This window comes from Temnothorax americanus, unplaced genomic scaffold (assembly GCF_048541705.1).
Source record: "Temnothorax americanus isolate GAGA-0224 unplaced genomic scaffold, ASM4854170v1 Scaffold14, whole genome shotgun sequence".
Taxonomy (NCBI): Eukaryota; Metazoa; Arthropoda; class Insecta; order Hymenoptera; family Formicidae; genus Temnothorax; species Temnothorax americanus.
This window is the reverse complement of record NW_027509275.1, coordinates 2466140-2488772: the sequence shown is the minus strand read 5'-3', so window position 1 is coordinate 2488772 and position 22633 is coordinate 2466140. Positions and strand designations below refer to the sequence as shown.

The following is a 22633-nucleotide window of genomic DNA, read 5'->3' as shown; positions in this document are numbered from 1 at the left end:
TTTATTCCGCTCTCGAGCCTGCGAATTGTCTAAAGATAAAGACATTGAAACTTTTCCAGCAAGCCGAATACGAAGACGCCTAAAATCGTGCAACTGCTACATAATATATCGTAAAAAACGTGTAATAAATTAATTATTAATTAATACAATCACAGATAACATAAAATCTGTCTACTTTATTGGGTACTTCTTTGTTATTCTACACAAAATCCGAGACGTTATATGCTGCCAAAATAATTTCCGTCGAAGATCAGTTTGTAGAGAAATCTTATTTTCTGAAAATTTCATTTGCGACTTACGTCACCGCTTCGCTTAATGAATCGTTTCCTGCGCGGTGCGCCCGTACATCCGATGGGTAATCGTAGCTATTTTTAAAGAGTCCCTCGCACGCGATCATCGGGGGCTTCCGCGAAGGCACGGGAGAGCTCATCAATGAGAACCTCGAAGAATCGGAGTAGCAGAGCAAGATATACGTGTGCTGGCACTGTTGGCTGAGCTACCGGTCGGTCGGGTTGGATCGCTGTTCTCTTGTGTTTCATCTCTCTCTTTTGCTCTGTTTTGCCCGCTCCTCTCCCGCTGCCTTTCCTCTTTTCACCTCTTGGCTCATCCCCGGCTCGCTCTCTCGCCCTTTCTACCCCGCGACCGTTCCTCTCTGTCTCCGCCGCTGCCGCTCACTCCCGTGAGTTGTTGTTCGGCTGTTTTATTACTTTTATAAATGCCGCCGCCAGGATGCTACCTACAGTACCTACTACCACTTGCCCGGTCGCGGATCGACGCGGCAGGCGTTTCCTTTGTTGGTCTCCACCACGCTCCATTGTTGCTCGCAGAAAGATGCGAATTTTAATTTGATATTGTCTAATATTATTTATGTATGCGACTAGAGAATCTCGCGGGAGGACCGCCGCTCTCGCGCGGTCGTGCCGTTTCTTCCATTCAATGGGAAACCGTAGTCACATCTATTCCGATGACTTAACTATATACGTATGGAAGATCGATCGCGCCTCGTTTTCTGTGCGCAGTCGCTCGAATTCGATCTCGCGAACATTCGGGTTTTGCCTATTGATTCTTTGTCGTGTAATCTTTCTGCGGCAAGAAATTTGACAACTGTTTAACACGTATTGTTTAACATTATCGATTTCAACGTGCGGCGCACGGTTCAGAGCTTCTTCTCGCAAACTTATTTTCTAAGAAGAAAAATTTTGCCTCCTCTCCTTCCCTCAACAATATCTGACCTATTGTACAAGTATTCTTAGCCGTCCTTCAATGTTCAAAACTCCGTGGCAAATCGTCACGTCCCGTTCACCATAAACATAATCTAATTACCGGCTTGTCGCTGACGAAGCACCGTTAGACTTGCGCGTACGTGCTCGGTCTAACTAGGGAAATCAATATCACAGCCAACAATCCAGGTTTACGCTACGAACTGCTTTGCACGACGGTACGCGCAACAGTTGCGTCGAAACGAGACACGAAGAGGAGTTACGACAGTCGGGCGTACCGTCGCGGGTCGAATTGTTCTGCGGCACTTCAGCCAATAACAATCGAAAAGTGCGCACGTTCGCGGGGTTCTAATCGAACTCCGAACATCAATTTTACATCGAATCGGTTGGTCCTCAATTACTAATTAGAAAACCGCGTAATTTCGAATGCTGCCTGACACGTCTCGCGTTGCCATGGAAATCCGCGAGAATGATGACGGCATCAGTCCTGGACCGAAGATACTTACAATTGGATAAACAACGTACTATATATATATACACTTCCGCCACGATGACGGAGGAGAAACGACTGTCGTTGGGCATCAACGTTAGCATTCTGCTGATACTGACGATATTCGGCGTGCTTCTGTCCTTGCCTTTGCGATTGTTGTTCGACACGAATTACTCCGACCAGAATCGCGATGAGAGCGGAGCCAGTGGCCTGGGCGGGGGAAGAGAGCCCGTGATACCGATGGTTCACCGAAAATTAAGATGCTGTCCGAATCTGCAGTACGAGGCTCGCTTGACGTCCGTCTTTATGAGCGATTACGACGGAAATTGCACATACGTGCAGGACGAGTGCGACGATGACGAGGATGACGACGATGATGACAGCGACTCTGAAGAGGAAGAGGATAGCAGAGAGGATAAGGACGAGGAGAAGAGGACGAAGAAGACGTACAGGTCCAAGAGGCGCATCGGCGAAGAAATGAAAGAAAGCGCTGAAGAGATCTTAAAGTCGCGTCAGATGAAGTCCGTCACGGTGGCAGGCCACATACTCGTGACGATGTTGCTCGTATCAGTAATAGCCGCCCTCGTTGAAGTACTGCGAATACGCTTCGCCAGAGAAAAAGTATTGCGTCACATATTACAAAAGTTCTTAAGCACTTGCGTTGGAACTTGGTATCCTTAAAAGCGTATATGGTTACGTCGAAACGCATGTCACTGTGAAAATTTTCACTTGGAGAGTACGCAACATTTTTCAGAATCTTTAGCTCCCTTCTTGAAAATAACGCATTATGATTTTCAAAAGTGGTCCTAATTATTCAAACACTCATTCTAAATAAAGCCATCACTTTAATTCAGAGATGATACTTTATTTCAACGCGCGCGCAAGTAATTAACTGTCCCTTCAATTATTTGAGCACATCGTGCATGATTTGCACTTAAATATTGCCAGACATGAGTTAAAGCCCAGATTAAAGCTAGATTCTTAGATGTTTGCACCATTAGGGAAATAATTGCGATATTCGGCAGAGAGACCGACGGGATAAGCGCTTCGCAGTTTTCCTCGCGGAGCTAGTAAAAACCGTCTCTCGATGCTCGGATAAACACGCATTCGTGAAACTATTGCACCTTCTCTTTTCAAAAATGCATAAGGATTCGTCTAGGGCAGGCACGATTATTTCACGGAGAAGCTCATCCAACGTGGTGGACACATCCGCTCCAAGACGTCCCACTTCAAGAGAATTAATTAGAAGCCAAAAGTCCTTTGAGATACCAGGAGGAATGCACCGTTCCGCAATGCGTTTATTAGGTATGTGTGCGAAATAGTAAGGAATTATAATCTCTAAATATTTATCACGATCAAGGAGACGTTAAAAATATAAAAAAAGTCATGATATTTTTGATGATTACAATATTGGAAGCTATGTACAACGCGGAGTAGATCAGTATGAGACCGTCGACCGTCTTAACTCGATTAGTGACGGTAAGATGAAAAAATTTAATTATCCACCCACAGGAGCGCGGCCGCCCCCGCTTATCCGTCGCTCTTCGTTTCCAATACCACGAGCGAAAAAAGCCGCTACTTCGTCTCTTTGTGATACACCGAGTAAAGGACTGACGCGGCGCCAGTCGGCTGAGTCGGACGAAGAAATCGGGATCACTAACGCTCTTCATCATCGCACCCGTTTAATCCGACGGCATTAAAGCGGCACGAGAACAAGGTGAAGATTATATTAACCCTTTGCGATCAAAATTATTTCTCGCAAATTAGCGAAAATCGAGTACTTTTATTTAATCTAATCAGCGGGTATGCGAATTAGAGAATTTTTATTATTTAGAGGAATTTAAGATCTCAAAAATATAATTATGCAATGATCACAATTTCCTTATTTGAAAACATGATAGAGTCTTGAGTTTTTCTTTGTAGATAAATGATAATTTGCGCGTGGCGTAACAAATACTAGATAAATAAACGGTCTTTTTTCAGTATACATCAATCCATTAAATTTTTACGTCGGCGATTAAACTAACAGGGTACGCGTCATCACTATATGGTATGTTTTTTGACACGATGATAATCCTTATATAATTAAATAAACTTATAGCTTATCGATTGATTCAAAAGATATATGGATATATCGCTTATGGGTATGTCAACAGATTACACAACGCACAACGATCACGTCCAATGACCTTTTTTACGCTCGTGCAACGTCGAAAAACCCTTTCGCTGAGGAACAGATCTCCGCAACAGCATCTTCCAATAGCATCCCTTACAGCGGCTTCAATAGTGCTCCATCTCCGCAACGCTTTTTATATATTCACGCTGTCCATTAAGTTCTGCTTTTTAACCAAGCAATATTTGAAATATTTAAAACAATGATTAATATACAGAATCAAATTTCAGGATCGAATTACGACAGCACACACACATATATATATATATATATATATATATATATATATATATATATATATACCCAGACTAATATATTTAATAGATAATCTTTATTTTCTATATAAATCGCACAATGCTTTAACCCTTAAATGCGAAATTTTTCGTAGCATTCTGAGTATTTTTAAAATAAATAATAACTATATTTAAGGAATCCTTAAAAAATTCTATACTAATTTTAACCCTTTTTGTCCTAATGGATGTATATGTACATGCAGAGAAGGCTTTTTACAGAACTGCAAATGCGCACTTAAGGGTTAAAGTCGCGTAATCAAACGAAAGTATTTGCATTTAATCTAATTTAACTAGCAGTGATACGTTAATTAATTATTATCGATCTTCTTCTCGAGCAATAGAATATTTATACAAGTACGATATTGTTTTAAATGGATGTTTTAGAAATGTGTACATCAGAAGCGAGATAGCATTCTTAAATTCAACTGCAGCTAAATCAACGATGTAACTAAGCTTTCGTTTGAAATAAAGCTAAGAAAGAATTATTTTTTTTTTTAACACTACTCTGATGTAAACTTTTCTGGAGGCATCTGACACCTGACGATAGAATAAGTATATGTGCATTCTCAAACTGATCATGGTACAACGACCAAATAATCTCTAATCGTGTGATTTCCATCATTTTCTTAACGCGTCCATCATTTCTTATCAATATGTGTATTAATATGTAATATTCAGAAAGAATTATAAAGCTCGTTTTGTCTCTACGAAAGTCACGATGAATTCATCAAAATACAGACGAATATGCTAGATTGTAATTTTGTAACATTGTAAATGAGTTTGAAGAAATAATTCCTTGATGTATTTTCGTAATCAGAAAATATAGCTGTGTCTCCCTCTGCATCGACAGATCTTTGATAAGCTTATTACGCAGCCTCAACGAACTGTGATCATCGTCTTTCTTTGTGATACGTACAATCCGGCATCATAAATGCCTTAACACGTCAAGTTGCATCAATTGCAAACGTACTCGAGGCGTGCGAATTGTAACTGTGTGTGGCATTGGCACAGTAGCCACTGTCTTATTCGAGTAAATAAGAAAAAAGACTTTACAATAATTAAAGCTTGCACAACACGGAATTCTGTCTTGTACCATTTTATATCATTACGGCATTCTCCGGATTCTTTGTCAATTTTCGAGAATTTTGATTTTTGCGAGTCAAGCTTTTCAGACTTGAATCTTCAATTATTTTCCAAGCTTCAGCTATTGCCATTTTTTTTACCGATAACGAGTTGATTCATTAATGGAGATGAAAAATTGTAAAAAATAGTACGAGAATAGAAAATAGAAAATTTTTTTTCCTTACGCAATTTGATAAAATGCATGAAATAAGAAAGCAAAATTTTGATGCTGTCTCACAACGTTATTAACATTTGATTTCCAAAGAGGTATAAATTCAGTCATTTATATTAATATTTATAAAATAATTTTCTTTTGTTCATTTGTTGTTTAGATATCAGCTGTTTCTACTTATTGGTAAAGTAGAAATTTGCAGAAAGCCCGACGCGTGGAAGAACGGAGCATATTTATCAACGTGTGCCATCTGTCGAGCTATTGACGTTGGTTGTTCGTACAACACGTAAATGTGCCGATGAATCAGCTGTTTGCAGTTGTTTGCCAGTATTTAATGCGGTATTCCTATTGTGGTTATTCAACACCGTAGATAATGTGATTCATCGGCAAGAAATAACATTGATACATTTTGTTACGCTAATAGCTGTGGTTGGAAAACAACATGGAAACGGTATTATTCAATCCTTCGCGCGTAACTCATTATTTATATATTTGGCTATTTTTGCCTTGATATTGTCTACCGTATTGAATGTCATACATTTATAAATAATTCGTTTAAATAATTAATCCGCGTTTCTTTATAAATTACATTTTTTAGATACAAGTGGACAGTGGATGTTCAGTCAGATTGGGTCTGTTTTCTGTAGCCGAACTGGCTGCACTCCTTCCCCAATGTAAAGTAAAAGAGATAAACTCTGAACTAGTGCAGCCAGTTCGGCTATAGAAAACGAACCCATTGTTCCTCTTTTTTCCCTACAAATAGATTTGCTTGCAAATAAACTATAAATAATAATAATTATCTTTTATACTTTCAAGTTGGACAAAAGACAAGTCCCAGTACTGCTGAGAGAGGCATTGGCGGTGGACGTCTATTTGACAGACGAGTTTGTCAAATTGGTGGAAAAGATCCTACCCTTAAGACAGTTAAAAGTACATTATAAAGTATTAGAGGTATGAATAATCGTTTATTTCTCTATCACTACTACTACTACTGGGTTGTAAGCCTCTCTAATCGCATTTATTTGCGTTGCCTCTCTCTGTATAGATATCATGCCACGGCATACCTTGGCTCGCGACGTCTCTCGTATCAATCTGGGTTCTCAACAACAAATCCTTGTATCAAATGCAAATCAATCTTTTACTAGGTATGATTCAAGTAAAATTCTATTATTTAAAATTACTCGGAAATCGATTGAGATATATAAGTGAGAAAATCATTTCAGGACTGTTGCTCGACATCATCTTGGTCACTGTGCTCAAAGCAGCTACGAGAAGGAGGCGACCGACCGTCAATGACGATCCATTCGCCATAGGTCCTGACAAATACGCCTTCCCATCCGGACACGCATCTCGCGCTGCGTTCATTGTGTACTTTTTCTTCTATCTGTGGCCCGTACCCTGGTTATACACGCCGCCTTTGCTAGCGTGGCTCTTCTCCGTATGCGTATCCAGACTATTGATGCGAAGACATCACATATTGGATGTGGTCGCTGGCGCACTTCTAGGTAGCTTCGAGGGTCTAATTATAGGCTATATTTATTTGGAGCGGGCAACATGCGTCAATTTAATCTCCTGGATTACGGACGAAAATATGGATAACTGAATAACATATGTGTAATCCATGTATGAGAGATGCATAAAATATTTACATTGGATTCGACTGCCATATCACTGATATTAAGCCAATGTAAGAGTCTGAATGTTTAAACTGTATATATAGTTGTATAACTGTAATTATGTACAACTGCGATCTATTAAATCAGAAAATTAATTGTGTCAGATGTTTCCTCTAAAATATTATTTAATATACATATTATATATATATATCATTCGCGCTTCTCTTTTTTTATTGAATTAAACGCCGATTATTGGGATTTGCCCCTGCTCAATCAATTCCTCGGAGGGCCGCTTTCACCGGGCTCTCGTTGGCGGCTCTGGAGTGGCTGCCTGGCTGGCTGGCTGGAGTCGCGCGCCCGCCATTTCCAGATGTCGCGAGCGCTCAAGGCCGCGGCGCATCCTTGCCTTCGCCGGAATCGTCGTCGTCCGGACGTGCCGGACGTGCGGATCATGAATTAAATCGCGTCTCTCGACCAGCGGCGGAAGGCGCAGTTTCCCCTGAAAGTGAACGCGAGGAGGCGCGGCCGAGAGGAGGGTTATGCCGCGGCCGTCCGTCCGTTTTCCAGTCCGGCGGGCCGCAGTGGCGTAGCGCGCAAAGTGTCTCGCTTGTTGCACAGTTGCCAAGGCGACTAAACGTACGTGCGTGCGTGCGTGCCAGCCTGCCTGCGTGCGTCTGTGCGTGTGACGCGTGTGTGCGGCACCGCGTACCTGCGAGTACGCGGTGTATTATGATAACGAGACCGATCGCCGTCGTTATCGAGACGCAATTCTCGTGTCAGTCGTGTCACCTTCACGTCGCCGACAACGCCGTTTCGATGCCCCGCAGCGACGTAGTCTAAACAGAGTCGCCGCGCATCATGGACTACCCGGTGTTGGGCCACTACGACCCCACGGTAGAGGCCACGGACCACGGTGGAGGAGCGGTCGAAGAGGAGCAGCAGGAGCTGCTCTGTAAGTATCCCGCTTCCCGCTTCCCGCTTCCCGCTCGTCGCGTCGTCGCGCCGAGAGACGCGCTGAACCTGGACCTGGACCCTGGACCGCGGAAAAAATTCCCGCGAGAATTCCTCTGCCCCGTCGCGTCTGTTTCTACCTTTCGCGACGTTCGTTTGCTTTCGAACGCGCGGAGCGTCGGATCTGTCAGCTGGCATCAGCTGTTTCTCCGACACGAGCACGGCGAGGAATCGTCCGTTGTTTTCTCCTAATATACAGCGATTATAAAAGATCCTTGGAGCAAATAACGAGCAAATTGTTTTCTTCTCCAACAGTCGCACACGTGTTCCACCTTATGCATTTAACTTTAACGTAAAAAAAATTGTTTTGTATTTGTAGCTGATATCATGATATCCAGGGATAAAATAAATTAGTCATCACATTAAAGAGCGTGTGTGTCTTGTTTTTATCTGTGCGGCAAGTATGAAGTACTTGGAAACAAGCCTAGCCCCCTTCCACACTTCGATGAAAATATATATAATTTATAGAAACATGACTTATATAAATTAGCAAAAGAGATAGTTCGTTATTTTATATTTTATTCTTAGATACGTTATATTCAATTATTTATGTCAGATAAATTGCAAATGAAAAGAATATTTCCCCAAACTTCGCGTTAGTTCACAAATATTGTTATGCTTGCTGCTTTTGCAATAGAGACGTGTATAAAAAGTAGACCCCTGCCCGATTCTTAACTGGTCGATTCTCATTCCAGGGGAGATTCCAGGGGAGGATTGTAATTATGTCGTACCTGGGGATGAGTATGTACCTGCGACGGAGCAGTTTGGAGAGGACTTTGCTGGGGCCGAGTTTCACGAAACTAGAACATTGCTCGCCGATGGCGGAGATAGATTTGGAGTTTCCACTGCCACTTTCGATACGGTCGAGGAGCTTATGTGGATGGGGAATCAAGGAGTACGTTATTGATATGGGGACATTATTTAACCGAGACACTGAACAATTACTAATGTAGTTTATTAACATCAATTCGTTATAGGGTCACGTAACATCCTACTATGGACCCGGTTTACAAAAGTATACCTCTTTTCAAGTTCACGCAACGCAGGAGATACGTCACATTCATACCGTAGATGAGGGTATCTTAGTGTTGACTCAGAGTCAGTTGAGATGTCAATTGCGGAGAGGCATACCTATATTTACCCACACGTATGTTTTACATTATCCATTTTGTATTAGCAATACTATCCACAGATTTGAGCGAACCTTGATTGTTGTAGATCGGTGAATATGAACGACATGCAGTGTATGTTGCAAATCTCTCCAAACCGACTACTTATGGGCGGACATCAGGATAAAATAATAGATTTTAATCTTACCAGAGGAAAGGAGACTGGATTAGTAAGAATCTATTAATTAAATGTTACATTAATTCCGAGTTACATTAATGCAATGGTTTTGCGTTATGTTTTGTAGGTGGATGTAGATGAGAATGGTTGTGCGATATTGAGACAACACAGTAGACTTATCTGCGCTGGTAATCCTGTGGGAAGGATAGATCTCAGGGACCCAAATACTTTATCGGTAGAACATACTTTGGACACGCATAGTGGTTCTTTAAGTGATTTCGATGTTCAAGGAAACTATCTCGTTACATGTGGATTCAGCAACAGGTGAGGCATAAGATAATCAGAAGGTCTTTAACCATCTTATGTGCAATATATATATATTCAAACATACACATACATGAATTGTATTATTTAGTCGTCAGGGTCTTACCGTCGATCGATTTTTAATGGCCTACGATCTGAGACAAATGAGAGCATTAAGCCCAGTCACGACTATGGTATATCCTCTTTTATTGAAGTTCCTACCAAGTTATTCCAGTCGTCTCGCAGTGGTATCGCCACTAGGACAGATGCAACTGCTTGATACGATATATGCTAATGTACAACCGTCAATGACGTGTTTATATCAGGTAAATTTATCATATATTCAGAATAAATAAAAAATTTTAAGTAGGAATTTAAAAAATTGAGAAAAATATAGAGAATATACAGAAATATCTATCGTATTAGGTTGCTACTGGCGGAGCGGCGATATTGTCATTTGATGTAGCTTCCACATCTCAGTGTCTTTGCTTTGGAGACTTGGCAGGCTCTATACATTTAATGTCCACTAACAACCCGGAGCCTCAATTTAATACATTTTCTAGGTCAGCAAGTATTTTAAATCAACAAAAAATTTTATATATTAAAGTAATTAACGAACTATTTATATTATGTACATATATAAAATTGAGAACAATTAGAAAATCAATACATAGAGCTGATAATGAAAAATAATTAAAATTAGATTGGAAATGTATAATAAACATATATTTTTATTTTACTAAGGCCTACGGAGTTCGCCGATCCAATTGAGACAATACCATCAATTCCTTTTGACGACGATGTTACACCGTATAGTACTATACCGATGGTATATTCAGATCAACCACTGCTAAGTGATTGGCCTGAAGAATACTTAAAAAAAATTTATAGGTAGGTATCTCCTATATGTTTCCGTTTTTGTACAACCGAGAAGCAAGCAAATTGATTTTCATTCTTTCACAGGAAAACACCACCAATAGATCCCGAAATCTTGCGCACAATGAAAATGCAGGGAACAATAGGATACGCGCCAAATCCTCAGGCTTTTCGCAGAAATCAAGTGAGGAAACAATATTCTCCTACTCTATTACAATATTCTCCGCCATCTCTTCTCAAATTATCTTAAGCTCTATTCATATATCCTTTAATGATTTTTCCTACCTTTGTTTACATTTCGAAAGCCATTTTGTTTATGACTTGATATCGAATTTAATATTGCTTTTATACATATATATTATTAAGTTGCTACCCGAATTTATATATATCTCCTATTTCAAAGGTATATTCATACACATACGTGTTCCTTCATGATTTTGAGGCTTTACTAGCGTGATCAATTAAAGCAATATACTGTCGACATGAAAATTAAAGCTAAAGCGTTTAGCGTTTAATTTTTTGAAAAACAAAAAATTTGCTATAATAATGTGATGAAGACTGATAACATTTCGTGATAATTATTATAGTCGGTAAAGAGACGTGATATATTTTCGTAAGCTAGTCCAGTGTATTCTACTAATTTTACAATAGTAGCATACAAAAAAATTAACAGTCTCAACGTGTATTAGGTATACGTATAAAATATTGAAATCTCATTTAGTCTTCTCGTTAGTTTGTTTCATATATTATCGATTTACAGTATATTCTATATGAGAGAAAATGTTAATATAAAATAATGTAATTTTGAAAAATTATATGAAGTTAATATATCGTTACATTTACATTAACACTGAAAATACTATTAACTTTTTATATCATATTAAATATTTTTTTGTTAGTGACATTTACAAGAATCTGTTTATTTTTATTTGATCAGTATTTGATACTGTATTTATATGAAATTGAGAAAAATAATTTTTTTACATACGATAAAAGCACACAATTCTAAATACATTTAAGATTAAATATAAAATGCATATTTTTGTTCTTCGAATTATATGAATCTTATGGATCCAATATCTTCAACAATGTGCCAAATACATATACATATAAAGAAAATAATATATAATAAAAATACATCTTTGCTCGGTATGTCGAAGTACTATAGCATATAAATCCACTGCATTCTAGATTCTAAATATATATATTCTAATTCTACATATTTTTATTATTAGTTTAAAGAACTAGAAATATGAATGATATATGATTGCTGAATTCTGTCATTATTGAATATTACGTGTATATCTCTTCTTTTGTTAGTATTTAACATACAATATAAAAATAATTTTTTTCTTTTTCAAGAACTGCTACTGAAGCTTGCTTTTTTTTTTTAGTTTGATTATACGATTAACAAAGGCCTTATTACTTCTTTTGTTTTGCAGAGAAAAAAATTACAGCAGCGTTTAAGGAAAAACGTGCATTGAATTATATTATTGGTATATCGATAGTATAAGTCTTGTATAATTCCCTTTGTAGTTATTTGTGTTGACATTTACAGAACGACCAACGTAAAGAAGAAGAAACACGAATAAATGTTTCTAATATATTTTCCGTCGAAAGTTTCCACAATTCCTATATCGATCGGCGTGATATTTTACTGCTTTCAATCTCGCAATTCGCGCTATGTGTTTGTGATCGATTGCATTTTGTCTGTTTTTGTTTAATGATTTCCGCTCAATAATCTCGATAGGCGATTAATATATTTACATGTAAAATATGTTCCGCATGAAATGTATATCAAAATTGTATTTGAGTGAGATAATAAAGGTTGTATGACATACAACAGTATGCGTAACTTTAATACGATGTGCCGCATTATATCAGTTTAGTTCCCATAACGCGTTCTTCAATAGGTATTATTTATTTTTTCACAGTCCAAAAGTCTGTACTCTATCATGCAACAAATTATACAAACTGTGCCTCGATAATTCACGTGTAACGCATGGCAAATTCCATGAAACAGAAACTATCTTGGCGAAAAATATTCGAATACGTTTTCACAGTGAAATAAAAATAAATAATACCTCTTTTGCAGATACCGTACAATCTGGAAAAACGATGGGGTTTAGTCGCGAAGCCTTTCGCGGGGGACTCACGGTCTAAAACAGATGACGGCACCTTTGTAGCCATACCTAAGCGTTATCGTAAAATCGAGTTGAAATACTCACGGCTTGGTTACGATGATTTCGATTTTGATCAGTACAATCGAACCAGTTTTTGCGGCCTGGAGGCTACACTTCCCAACAGTTATTGCAATGCTATGTTGCAGGTAAGTCCAAGAAAACTATAGTGCCCGAGGTGAGTCGAGCCAACGAATAAGATAAGTTACAGATCAGACGCATACGTTCGTGATTTGCAGTTGCTATACTATTGCGAGCCCGTAAGGGTAGCAATGCTCTCACATTCGTGCCAACGAGAGTTCTGTCTTTCTTGCGAATTGGGATTCTTGTTTCACATGCTGGATACGTCACGAGGATTTCCCTGCCAAGCTGCGAATTTCCTTAGGGCTTTTAGGACCGTACGGGAAGCGTCAGCTTTAGGACTTATACTGAACGACCCAGAATCCAAGAAAAAGATCAATCTGATTGTGCTCATACAAGTATGTTAATAGTTACAAAGTTCAGGGTAAAAACGCGCGAATTGTAATTACATTTTAAAAACTTTTATCAGAACGAGTGTCTAAAATATTTTTTATTTAAAATGCAAGAATAAATTTCAAATTTTTTAGTTATTCTTTATTTGATGCATGAATGTTGATAAATTTATATTTTCGAAAATGTGCTCTTTTAAGTGTTCAATTTTATTTAAAAAGCGAAGTAAAACTAATCGTATGATGTATTTATAAATGTTCAATCGATGATACATCGACATAAAGATTATTTGTGATTTGCATTTTGTATTAGAGCTGGAATAGATTCATTTTACATCAAATACATTACGAGATAGTGGAAACTAGGAAGCGACAACAGGAAGAAGAGGCAGCACGACTTAAGTCGGGTTCCAAATACCCCCCATTTGTTTATAACGAACAGGACTTCCCTAGCATTCTTGAGGATCTCGGTTCTCGATATAGAAGCCACGACGACGAGAGGAAAAAAAAGAGAAAGGAGGAGGATGGTAAATATATGTGGATCACATCGAAAGGTAAACACAATTCATGTGTAACCTTTGCACTGGGCACTTTTTGTGTTTATTTTTCAATTTGTATGTGATTTATTTTTTTGACTTGTTTACTTGATTCAAAGCGCTACAGCGATATATCCGAAGAGCAAGAGACAACTGATAATTATATGATTATTGTATAATTGTAAGCATAATTTTCTATAACGCACGATTGCAGAAACATTACTCTCATTTTAATAGAATACTTTACGATCTTATTAAATCTTGCGTTCTTAGGATATCTCACAACTGCAACTTTCATAATGTACGCCAATGTAATAATTTTTTTTTAGAATGTACCTTTATTGATCTTATATTAAACCAATAATGGTAATGTTATTTATTACTCCTTAAATTGCTTTACTTTATATTATATATATTTTTATAGTAAAAAGAGCAGCCAGCCCCTTCTACCTTATTTTCCAAAAGTTGCATGATCTTGCTTTTACACGAGAATCCTGGGATTTAAAAATATGTGATTAATATCCACGCGTTAAAAGTATCGACATGATAACACCGATATGTCAAATTATCTAATACATATATTTCTAATATACATATGTATATATTGTACATATACATATATTTTAGAGAATAATCTCAAAATTATCTCGATAATGTCTAGTTCATGTTGCTTGGTTTAGAAAAAATCACGATCTAATAATTTTTTAAGTTTGACACAATATCCTAAATAAACAAAAACATATTAAACTATTATTACAAAACATCGGAAATTATAAACACATACATGTCGCGTTACTTAAATACTGTTATAAAATTGTATACATATTTCGTTTAGTGAAAATATTTTTACTCAATTGATTTTAATAATACCGTTAATAATATTCGTTTATTTTATCTTTGCGCATTTATTACGGGTAGACAAGACCACTAAAAAATCCGCCGAAGAGAATGAAGTGCGAGATGACGAATCAGAGATCAGTCGTTTATTTGGATCTGAACAAATGCACATACATCGCTGTCTCAAATGTGGGCAAGAAGCTACAAAACATTCCATCATGTTACTTTGTAACTTGATTTATCCGGAAATAGTTAATCATTGTAAGCAGTTTTCAAGCAATGTGTCTAAGGTTTTGGCTAGACGGGAAATGAGTCTAGTGTGTAAAATGATTGAAATTTTAGCTATACTTGTATATTCAGAGGTACAAGTATTTTAAAGCAAAAAGATATAAGAAACAGCGTCGCAGTCTAATAAGATAATTTTTTAATTTTTGAAATGCAAAAGATCTTAAAATCCAATAAAGATTACATGATACCACGTTCAAGACATTAAAGTTTCAAATGTTCTACACACTAAACCGATTTTTCGTATGACCTTAGCTTAACGCGCACATCCATACTCTCGCGGCTGAATACAAGATTTACCTTTTGTAGCTGAAGAGGTACCGTTCACAAATGTTCTTGCCCGCAGTTTAAAACCTGAGATAGTTACACCCGCATGGTGTGAAAATTGCCATAGATATCCATCTACTCTTCAGTCTCGACAATTGACTACACTACCTCAAATACTGGCTTTAAACTGCGGCTTAGATACTCAACAGGTACTTACAACATCGAATTAGATGTACAATCGTAGCACGCACAAAATCAAAGCACAGAAACCGCATGTCATGCCCCATTTGTCTAAAGTCATGAGATCGAATTATTACAGGATAAGGCATTTTGGCAAAATCAAATGGACATCGTGGTGCAAAACGTGTTGACGGGGAAGGAGAGCAGTCCCAACTCCAGTCCTGTGCCCGTCACCGCCAAGCTCTGTCGTTATGGCAATAACTGCACGAGAACTGGATGTCGATTCAGGCACATTGGCCGCGACACAGGTAGGCAAATACCTCGTCGTACAAATTAAATACGTCGCGTCGTTCTGAATTAATGTTAATTATAATTTATTGCGCAGAGACAGAAAAATTATTAAATACGTCGTCCTTCACTCCATCTACCTCGTCGACGGCGCCCGTTACATCGCCTCCTAGTCATTTGTATTATTTGCACTCCTGGATACCTCACAACATAGAGATCTCCCTAAAAGAAAACGGGGAGATGTCGGTTAAGAAAATCAGTGAACCAAAAACCGAATCGAATAACGATACATCCGTACAGACGAGCGTGATGGAGAACGGCCAAGATGACAAAACGGTAAAAGTAATTTCCGAGAATGCCGGCGACAACGGTGAGGAAAATGTTGAAAATTGTAGTATAGTGTCGAACGTGGAAGACAGCGAAGCCGTGAAAAGTACAAATCCGGAAATCACTTGTAATCCTCAAACGATACAGTACGGTCTCAGTGCTGTCGTCTGTTACATCGACGATAAGAATAACGAAGAGCGAAGGAACATTGTAGCGCTGCTAAAAGTTGGACCAAATTATCACAAACGATCGGGAGGCAACGCCGTATCGCAATGGTACATTTTCAACGACTTCTGGTGAGTTTTTCAGTATTTGGGAAAACATTTATCTATAACGTTTATCATTTATTTTTGACGCGACGCTTGTTATAGTATACAACCAGTGACACCGCAGGAAGCGGTATGGTTTAATCTCGATTGGAAAGTTCCATGTGTGCTTCATTATACAGCGATACCTGCACCCGAACCGACACAATTTGTCAGCCCTCTTACATACGACGTATTCGGGGAAGATAAATGTATTGCTCGCAGTGGTGGAACTAAAGTCATTACATTCACTCCCCTGTCGTCAGACGAAATGCCTAAGAAAGGTAGATTTCTCTGTTATAACAATTTCTAATTTTGCTTTCTATAATTCCGTTTTTGATATAAAATTATTGTGCAATTTCACTATGGCTTGTCTTGTATCCTCGATTATGTATGCTTGAATTTTTGTTGCAGGAGAGTTGGTAGGGATCGATGCAGAATTCGTTACTTTAAATCAGGAAGAATCTGAGTTACGGAGCGATGGAAAGATGTCAACTATAAAACCGAGCCATATGTCGGTCGCGCGAATCACCTGTATACGCGGGTATGATATCTATGTGAACTATTTACGTAAACAGTAATGCTTTATAAATGAAGGAGATTTTAATCCGATCGAATAAAAAATGCGCTCAGTGCGATAATATTCGCGTTATTTTGAACTGTAATATTTTTCTTTTTAATAAATAGGCAAGGTCCATTGGAAGGTAAGGCGTTTATAGACGATTATATAAGCACTCAAGAACAAGTAGTCGATTATCTGACAAAATTCAGCGGGATCCAGCCGGGTGACTTAGACGCGAACTTTAGTAGCAAACATCTCACAACTCTGAAATCGACGTACCAAAAGTTGAGGTTCTTAGTGGACAACGGCATAATCTTCGTCGGGCATGGCCTGAAAAACGATTTTAGGTGAAATTCTGCTTGCTATCTACGACAGTAATTCGTCATCTTATTGATGAGATTTTTTTGTTAAATGCGTGAATTTTTTGCAGGGTAATAAATTTGGTGGTGCCGTCGGAGCAAATAATAGATACAGTTTTGTTATTCCACTTACCTCATCATCGAATGGTATCATTGCGTTTCTTGACCTGGCATTTTTTGGGTAAAAACATTCAGTCTGAAACTCACGATTCGGCCGAGGACGCACGAGCAGCCTTAGAATTGTATCGCAAGTACAAAGAACTAGAAAGCTCTGGCACGTTGACAGAAGCGCTGAAGAAACTCTACGAAGTGGGCACCCAATTACAGTGGAAAGTAAGAACGAAAATTTTTATATTACTAAGCGTCATCCCTCATCAAGTCTCATTAAATTTTTTTCTTTAAACATTATTTGATTTTAGGTCCCTGATAGCTGATATGAGGATAATATATATAACGATATAGATGATGAAATCAATAGTGATAATAACGATTAGATGATATGAATGTTCATGTGTCCATTATCTGACATCATTGTTCAAAAGATACTACAATGTTAAAGATAGGTTCGTCATTACATACTCGTCATTCACAGAGAACAGATTTATTCAACGCACACGTAATATTATTAGACGATGGAATTTTTCGGGGATCTCACATCACAACGTCATGAAATTGAAAGAATTGCAAATTTATAAACATTGATATTCATTTAGACGTTGTTTTCGCTCATGCGTTAGATCATTGTTGCATTCGTATATCGAAAATACATGGTATACATATTTAATGGTAATACGCGAAATTACACATTTTTGTCACTATCTTGTCGACCGCATATAGCCCGTTAAAAGGATTAAATGAGAAACTTGTTGATCGTGATTTTAAATAGAAATTAAGCATAATGCAAAATTTGTACATATTGTCTGACAACATTATGGCGTTTTGAGGAGCAGTAACGATCTCGCACTGCCCGATAGAATATTCGCTCTAATTTCCTATCATTCATATTGTATCCCAAAGGTAATTCATATTCCATCTCACTCCATCAAACAATTGCCGAATATAGACGTAAATAGTTATAGCACGATAGCAATAATCGAATTATGTATTTTTAAGTACATAATATCTCACTACTTTTTTTTATATACGTATTTTTTTAGTGCAACTTTTGTACGATTTTACGAAGACGAATTTTATATATGCAGATCTTTTTATAAAATATTTCATGGATTTTAATTTCCTCGATCACACACAGTCGCCTTCACACATTTGTGCAAATACCAATCACATTTGCGGTCATCTGTAACTGTTATTCATTGCCATTTTTCGAAACTGATCCATTTGCGTGAAAAGCTCTCAAAACGCGGAAAAAATCTATTAACGAAAATATGATAGCAAATTTTACACACTGACAACTGTATGCATTATAAATTATTTTTATATACATTTTACCAATGAAAGAATATGAAGGATACTGTCCATAATATTGAAAAAAAAGAAGAGAATAAAGTATATATTTTTTTATATTTGGAGGAATTTTCTTATAATTTGTGCACGATATAACTTATACACTGGTTTCAGTGGTCAATGTAAGTCAGTAAATAGCACAAACGGTACACATGTTGATCGTAATCAAACGTTTGATTTATGTCAACCACTGTTACGTCATTGTAATTTTACAATAAATGATTGTACAAATTTATCCGACGTAATTTTTCTTCTTTTCAGCTGTAATTGAACTTTTAACAGATTTATTGGGGAAGAAATTAGTAATATACGCAAAATAGTGTTAATTTCATTATATGTATATATATATATATATATTTTTTTAATATTATATCTTAATGTTGTATGTACAAGTCAGTTCTAGCTTCCTATTTATACCAGAAAGATATAAATCCTTTCTAATCAAATATTATTGCGTTAAACCACTTTTCGTGGATAGTTTTAGTAACGTAAATTAATAATTTACAGATTGTACACACATTCACCTTGCGCGCGTGACGACGCATATATCACGCTATTGTTACAGCGCTCAAGCATACGTTACGGTATTACATATATAACATACAAATTTAATAAATAATTAAAAAGTCCCATGCGATTTCAAAATCGCTCTACAGGGAGATTTAGACCCCTTTCAAACGAGTCTACATTCGAAATGCTGCTAACACAAAAGCAGCACTCAAAATAACTATAAAAAAACATCTAAAAGACATCTGAAGAATTGCCTATCCCGTGATTTACTATTCAATATCTGGTCGTCAAATGCTCGTATGAAAGGAGCCTTAAAGGAAAGATTATCTATAATATTTTCGGCATCCGAATGAACTTCGCTAAGAGAGTTATCGGCGAGATATGAAATCGTTTTAGTGCCGACCGAACACGGGTAAAAAAATAATTAGTTGTACTCTATCGTAAAAAAGACAGCGGAAGCGACGAGGCACGTATCAAGGCGTTCTACACCGCGGTTGACGGTATAGAAAAAATAATATTATACATATATTACGTATATACACGAAAATACGATTCGTCGAAGAATGTCGAGATATTCGTTCGTATCTGCCGTCTGTACGCGCGGCTTAAGTAATTACAGGTAATAATTAAAAAAAAAGAAGAAGAACGTCTCCTGACTAGAAACTTGTATGGTCGAGCTGCAGGAGCTGGAAGGAGTATTCAGCGGCAGTATACGAGTGACGAATCAATCATCACCCAGAATCAACGTTTCCAGTGCACCTCGGCAGATGCTCGTCTGGCCTAGATGCGGATTAAGGCACTGTTGAACGCTAATGAGATACTCGACAGAAGTCGAAACTGTGTCTGCAGACTACATCAAGCGAATCCACGCGATGCGCGTTCCTTTCGCCTACGATTCGATCTGGTATGGCCAAAAAGTCGAAAGTTTCGACAGAAGAAAGGTGGACAGTGGTGATCCTTGTTTAGTGATCCTCGCCTTGTTGGAAGTGACCGTTTCGATTCAGCGGTTGTCTCTCTGGAGCGTCGGAGGGCCTGTTCCTCTTGAAGAAACCGCACTGTAAATAATAAGATAGGTTGATTATCATTGCTTCATCCTTATCTCAATCACTCATTATTATCAATACTGTAGACTAAATCAATTTATACAAGGAAGCAAATTTAAATATTATTCAGTTATTCAGATAAACGTTTCTTACTTGCAAAAAATTTAGAGAAATTGTAATTTTTCTACATTATATTTTCTGTACTAACTTTATAAAGCAGGTAAATGAGCAGCAAGAGGATTATCATTCCCGCACAAGCTGACAGAACCACCACCCATATTGGAATCATGTCCGGAGTAGAAGGAGCCGCGCTGGGCTCGATGTTCGTTGTAACTTCGTCGCTCCTGATGACCTGTTCTGCAGGCGTACCGATGAATGGTTGCTTCGTGACACGTGCCACCAGCTTCGTCGACACCTTCACTTTCTCCTCAAGAGCTACTTCCTTCAAAGTTCTAGCGTCCACGCGATATCTCGCGCTGATCCAGACTTCTTGGTCCTTCTTCAATGGACCCAACACGCATCGCAACATAACGCACCTCGCCGCATCACACGGCGGCACTGGTATCTGCGACTCGGGATCGTTTTCCTGGTAGTAATCGTCATCCTGAAACGTGGTTGCGTCGGACGGGAAATCGTCCGCCTCGAGGTCTCGTCGATGCCTGTGAAACCGTTCGAATTTCTTGAACTCCTCGACATCGACCACGTCGCTCTCGCGTCTGTATCTCGAGCTTGGAAAATTAGGATCTGGTCTGTTAGTAGGGTACTCGTCGTCGAACCGTTCACGGTTTCTCCCGTAGACTCTGGTGTTACTCGTTCTCTCTTCCGTTCGTCTCTCTTCATGTGTACGAGTATTATATCTGCTTTCATATCCTCCGTCTGAAGTTGCACCGAGACTACTGGATGATTCCTCGTTCCAAGATTGACTATGAGTTCCCTGACCTTGATTTTCAACGTCACCACCTTGATAGCTATCGTGCGGGCCACGCAAAGTGTACGTTCTTTCCTCAGTGTGCGTAAACGAACCCTGAAGAGGGAATCTTCGACCATCCTTCAACACGATGTAACCTTTGCCGTCCGAAGCAACAAGTAAATGGCCTTCTATCCTGAGGAATCGACTGTCGCGAGGCTCCGTAGATTCTGAAACGTAGCTTTGCCCGCCGTAACGATCCTGAAGGGGGAACATAGAGCCGTCCTGAAACTCTATGTACTCTTTTCTGTCAGCGGATGTCCTGAATCTCGCCTTGAACTGGACATACTGTTGTCCCTGTCTGTTGTATAGCTGATAACCAGTTGCATCTTTCGACAACGTGCCAAAGATCCGCTCCAGTTCTTGCGTGGAGCTGACATTGTGCAAACCAAATTCCTGACTTCCGACCGTTTCCTCGCGATCGCCAGTGATAAAATCATCTTCCGTAGTTCGATGATAACCATCCGTGGTTACACCGTAGCGCCTTTCCTCATCGTAATTGTACCTGTGTTCCCTCTCTTCCTGCAGGCGTCTTACTTCTTGCTGTCTTTGCCGTTCTTCTTCCTCTCTTCGCCATTCCTCTTCCTGCCGACGTCGCTCTAACTCCTCCCGATGACGTTGCAGGGCGATATGTTCTTGTTCCTCTTGCTGACGTATTAGAAGTGCCTCTTCTTGCAGCTTCCTCCGCTGGGTCTCCTCTTCTTGCATCTTCCTCCGCTGAGTCTCCTCTTCTTGCAGCTTCCTCCGCTGGGTCTCTTCTTCTTGCAGCTTCCTCTGTCGAGTCTCCTCCTCCTGCCGCAGACGAGCCTCCTCCTGCTGCCTCAGCAGCTCCTGGTATCGCCTCTCGCTCTCAGTCCTAACGGAATCGTATCTTCCCGGAGGTGAAATCGTATGTCCTTGCGCTTCACCGCTCTCCTGCCAACGACTTTCCACACTAACGGATTGATTAGTGCGAGTTCCATAGGACTGCTCGAGATCGGGCAACCTTGAGCCAAAGGATTCCTCCTCAGACCCACGGAATCCTCCGCCTAAAGTCGTGGAACCGTAACTACCGCTCGATTCCGCGTGAAAAACAACTCCGCCGCGATTGCTGGATGAGTCATCGCTACCGTTCGAGCTAGTTCCGGAAGAGTTGTGCGTATACGTCGTGGTGAGCACTTCGGGTTTTTCTCCCGCGTTCAGCTGAATCCGCCTACTTTCGGCAGTGCTGGAAAAAGAGGCGGCGGAGGACGACGACGATGACGAGAAGGAGTGTCGTGATTTCTGGATATTCGAACTGTCGCCACTACTAATTTCGGCCTCTTCCTTCTGACTCACTTTGTTATGGTCTATCTCGAAGCCTCTTTGAACATTGATTGTTCTGCCTGATTGCGACTCGTCCAGAATTACGCCAGAGTAATCAGGGTAATTTAGGTGCACTCTTCTACGCTGATCCAACTGCAAATGCATTATTATGATTTATACTGCCTGGATATATTATATTTGATATA

At 39.0% G+C, this 22633-nt stretch overlaps 3 protein-coding genes across 8 annotated transcripts in view; 2 read left to right on the top strand and 1 right to left on the bottom strand.

Annotated features, from left to right (window-relative positions):
• Positions 1 to 1415: 1415 nt before the first annotated feature.
• On the top strand, positions 1416 to 7251 carry LOC143894698 (polyisoprenoid diphosphate/phosphate phosphohydrolase PLPP6-like). Of its 3 annotated transcripts, none has more exons than XR_013256144.1 (5): positions 1417 to 2331; positions 2859 to 3015; positions 3223 to 3427; positions 3694 to 3760; positions 3867 to 5017. XR_013256144.1 is itself a non-coding variant. In XM_077401234.1 (5 exons), exons 2-5 carry the CDS (start codon positions 5913 to 5915, stop codon positions 7071 to 7073), a joined length of 624 nt encoding a protein of 207 aa, XP_077257360.1. In that variant the 5' UTR covers positions 3688 to 3760; positions 3867 to 5912; the 3' UTR covers positions 7074 to 7251. The 3 variants fall into 3 exon arrangements, 2 of the variants coding, with proteins under 2 accessions (XP_077257359.1, XP_077257360.1); XM_077401234.1 differs by lacking the exons at positions 1417 to 2331; positions 2859 to 3015; positions 3223 to 3427 and adding exons at positions 6287 to 6421; positions 6516 to 6615; positions 6694 to 7251 and having other exon boundaries at positions 3688 to 3760; positions 3867 to 5921; XM_077401233.1 differs by lacking the exon at positions 3694 to 3760 and having other exon boundaries at positions 1416 to 2331.
• A 237-nt stretch (positions 7252 to 7488) lies between these two features.
• Positions 7489 to 18858, top strand: Pan2 (PAN2-PAN3 deadenylation complex catalytic subunit PAN2). Of its 2 annotated transcripts, none has more exons than XM_077401232.1 (21): positions 7489 to 8038; positions 8793 to 8992; positions 9075 to 9244; positions 9316 to 9436; positions 9512 to 9708; positions 9800 to 10013; positions 10114 to 10250; positions 10432 to 10578; positions 10651 to 10747; positions 12659 to 12892; positions 12983 to 13222; positions 13527 to 13740; positions 14668 to 14847; positions 15181 to 15347; positions 15458 to 15626; positions 15704 to 16229; positions 16305 to 16522; positions 16653 to 16782; positions 16926 to 17147; positions 17231 to 17492; positions 17579 to 18858. In XM_077401232.1, the coding sequence occupies exons 1-21, from the start codon at positions 7945 to 7947 to the stop codon at positions 17591 to 17593; spliced, it is 3954 nt and encodes a 1317-aa protein (XP_077257358.1). In that variant the 5' UTR covers positions 7489 to 7944; the 3' UTR covers positions 17594 to 18858. The 2 variants fall into 2 exon arrangements, with proteins under 2 accessions (XP_077257358.1, XP_077257356.1); XM_077401230.1 differs by having other exon boundaries at positions 13527 to 13767.
• Positions 18859 to 20028: 1170 nt separating this feature from the next.
• Positions 20029 to 22633, bottom strand: part of If (integrin subunit alpha inflated) — a 62561-nt gene continuing 59956 nt past the window's right edge. For all 3 annotated transcript variants that reach the window (XM_077401227.1, XM_077401229.1, XM_077401228.1), the window contains 2 exons: positions 20385 to 22580; positions 20029 to 20188 (listed from right to left, as the gene is read on the bottom strand). In XM_077401227.1, the coding sequence (XP_077257353.1) occupies positions 20096 to 20188; positions 20385 to 22580 (2289 nt within the window). In that variant the 3' untranslated portion in view covers positions 20029 to 20095. The remainder of the gene's footprint in view (positions 20189 to 20384; positions 22581 to 22633) is intronic.

Bases quoted from the DNA above. Each gene is read 5' to 3' on its own strand.
- LOC143894698 (XM_077401233.1), top strand. From the start codon at position 1,690: ATGATGACGGCATCAGTCCTGGACCGAAGATACTTACAATTGGATAAA. The intron at 2,332-2,858 runs GTATTGCGTCAC...AAAATGCATAAG, and splicing joins TACGCTTCGCCAGAGAAAAA to GATTCGTCTAGGGCAGGCAC. The intron at 3,016-3,222 runs GTATGTGTGCGA...ATCCACCCACAG, and splicing joins TTCCGCAATGCGTTTATTAG to GAGCGCGGCCGCCCCCGCTT.
- Pan2 (XM_077401230.1), top strand. From the start codon at position 7,945: ATGGACTACCCGGTGTTGGGCCACTACGACCCCACGGTAGAGGCCACG. The intron at 14,848-15,180 runs GTAAGCAGTTTT...TACCTTTTGTAG, and splicing joins TCCGGAAATAGTTAATCATT to CTGAAGAGGTACCGTTCACA. The intron at 16,783-16,925 runs GTATGATATCTA...TTTAATAAATAG, and splicing joins CGAATCACCTGTATACGCGG to GCAAGGTCCATTGGAAGGTA.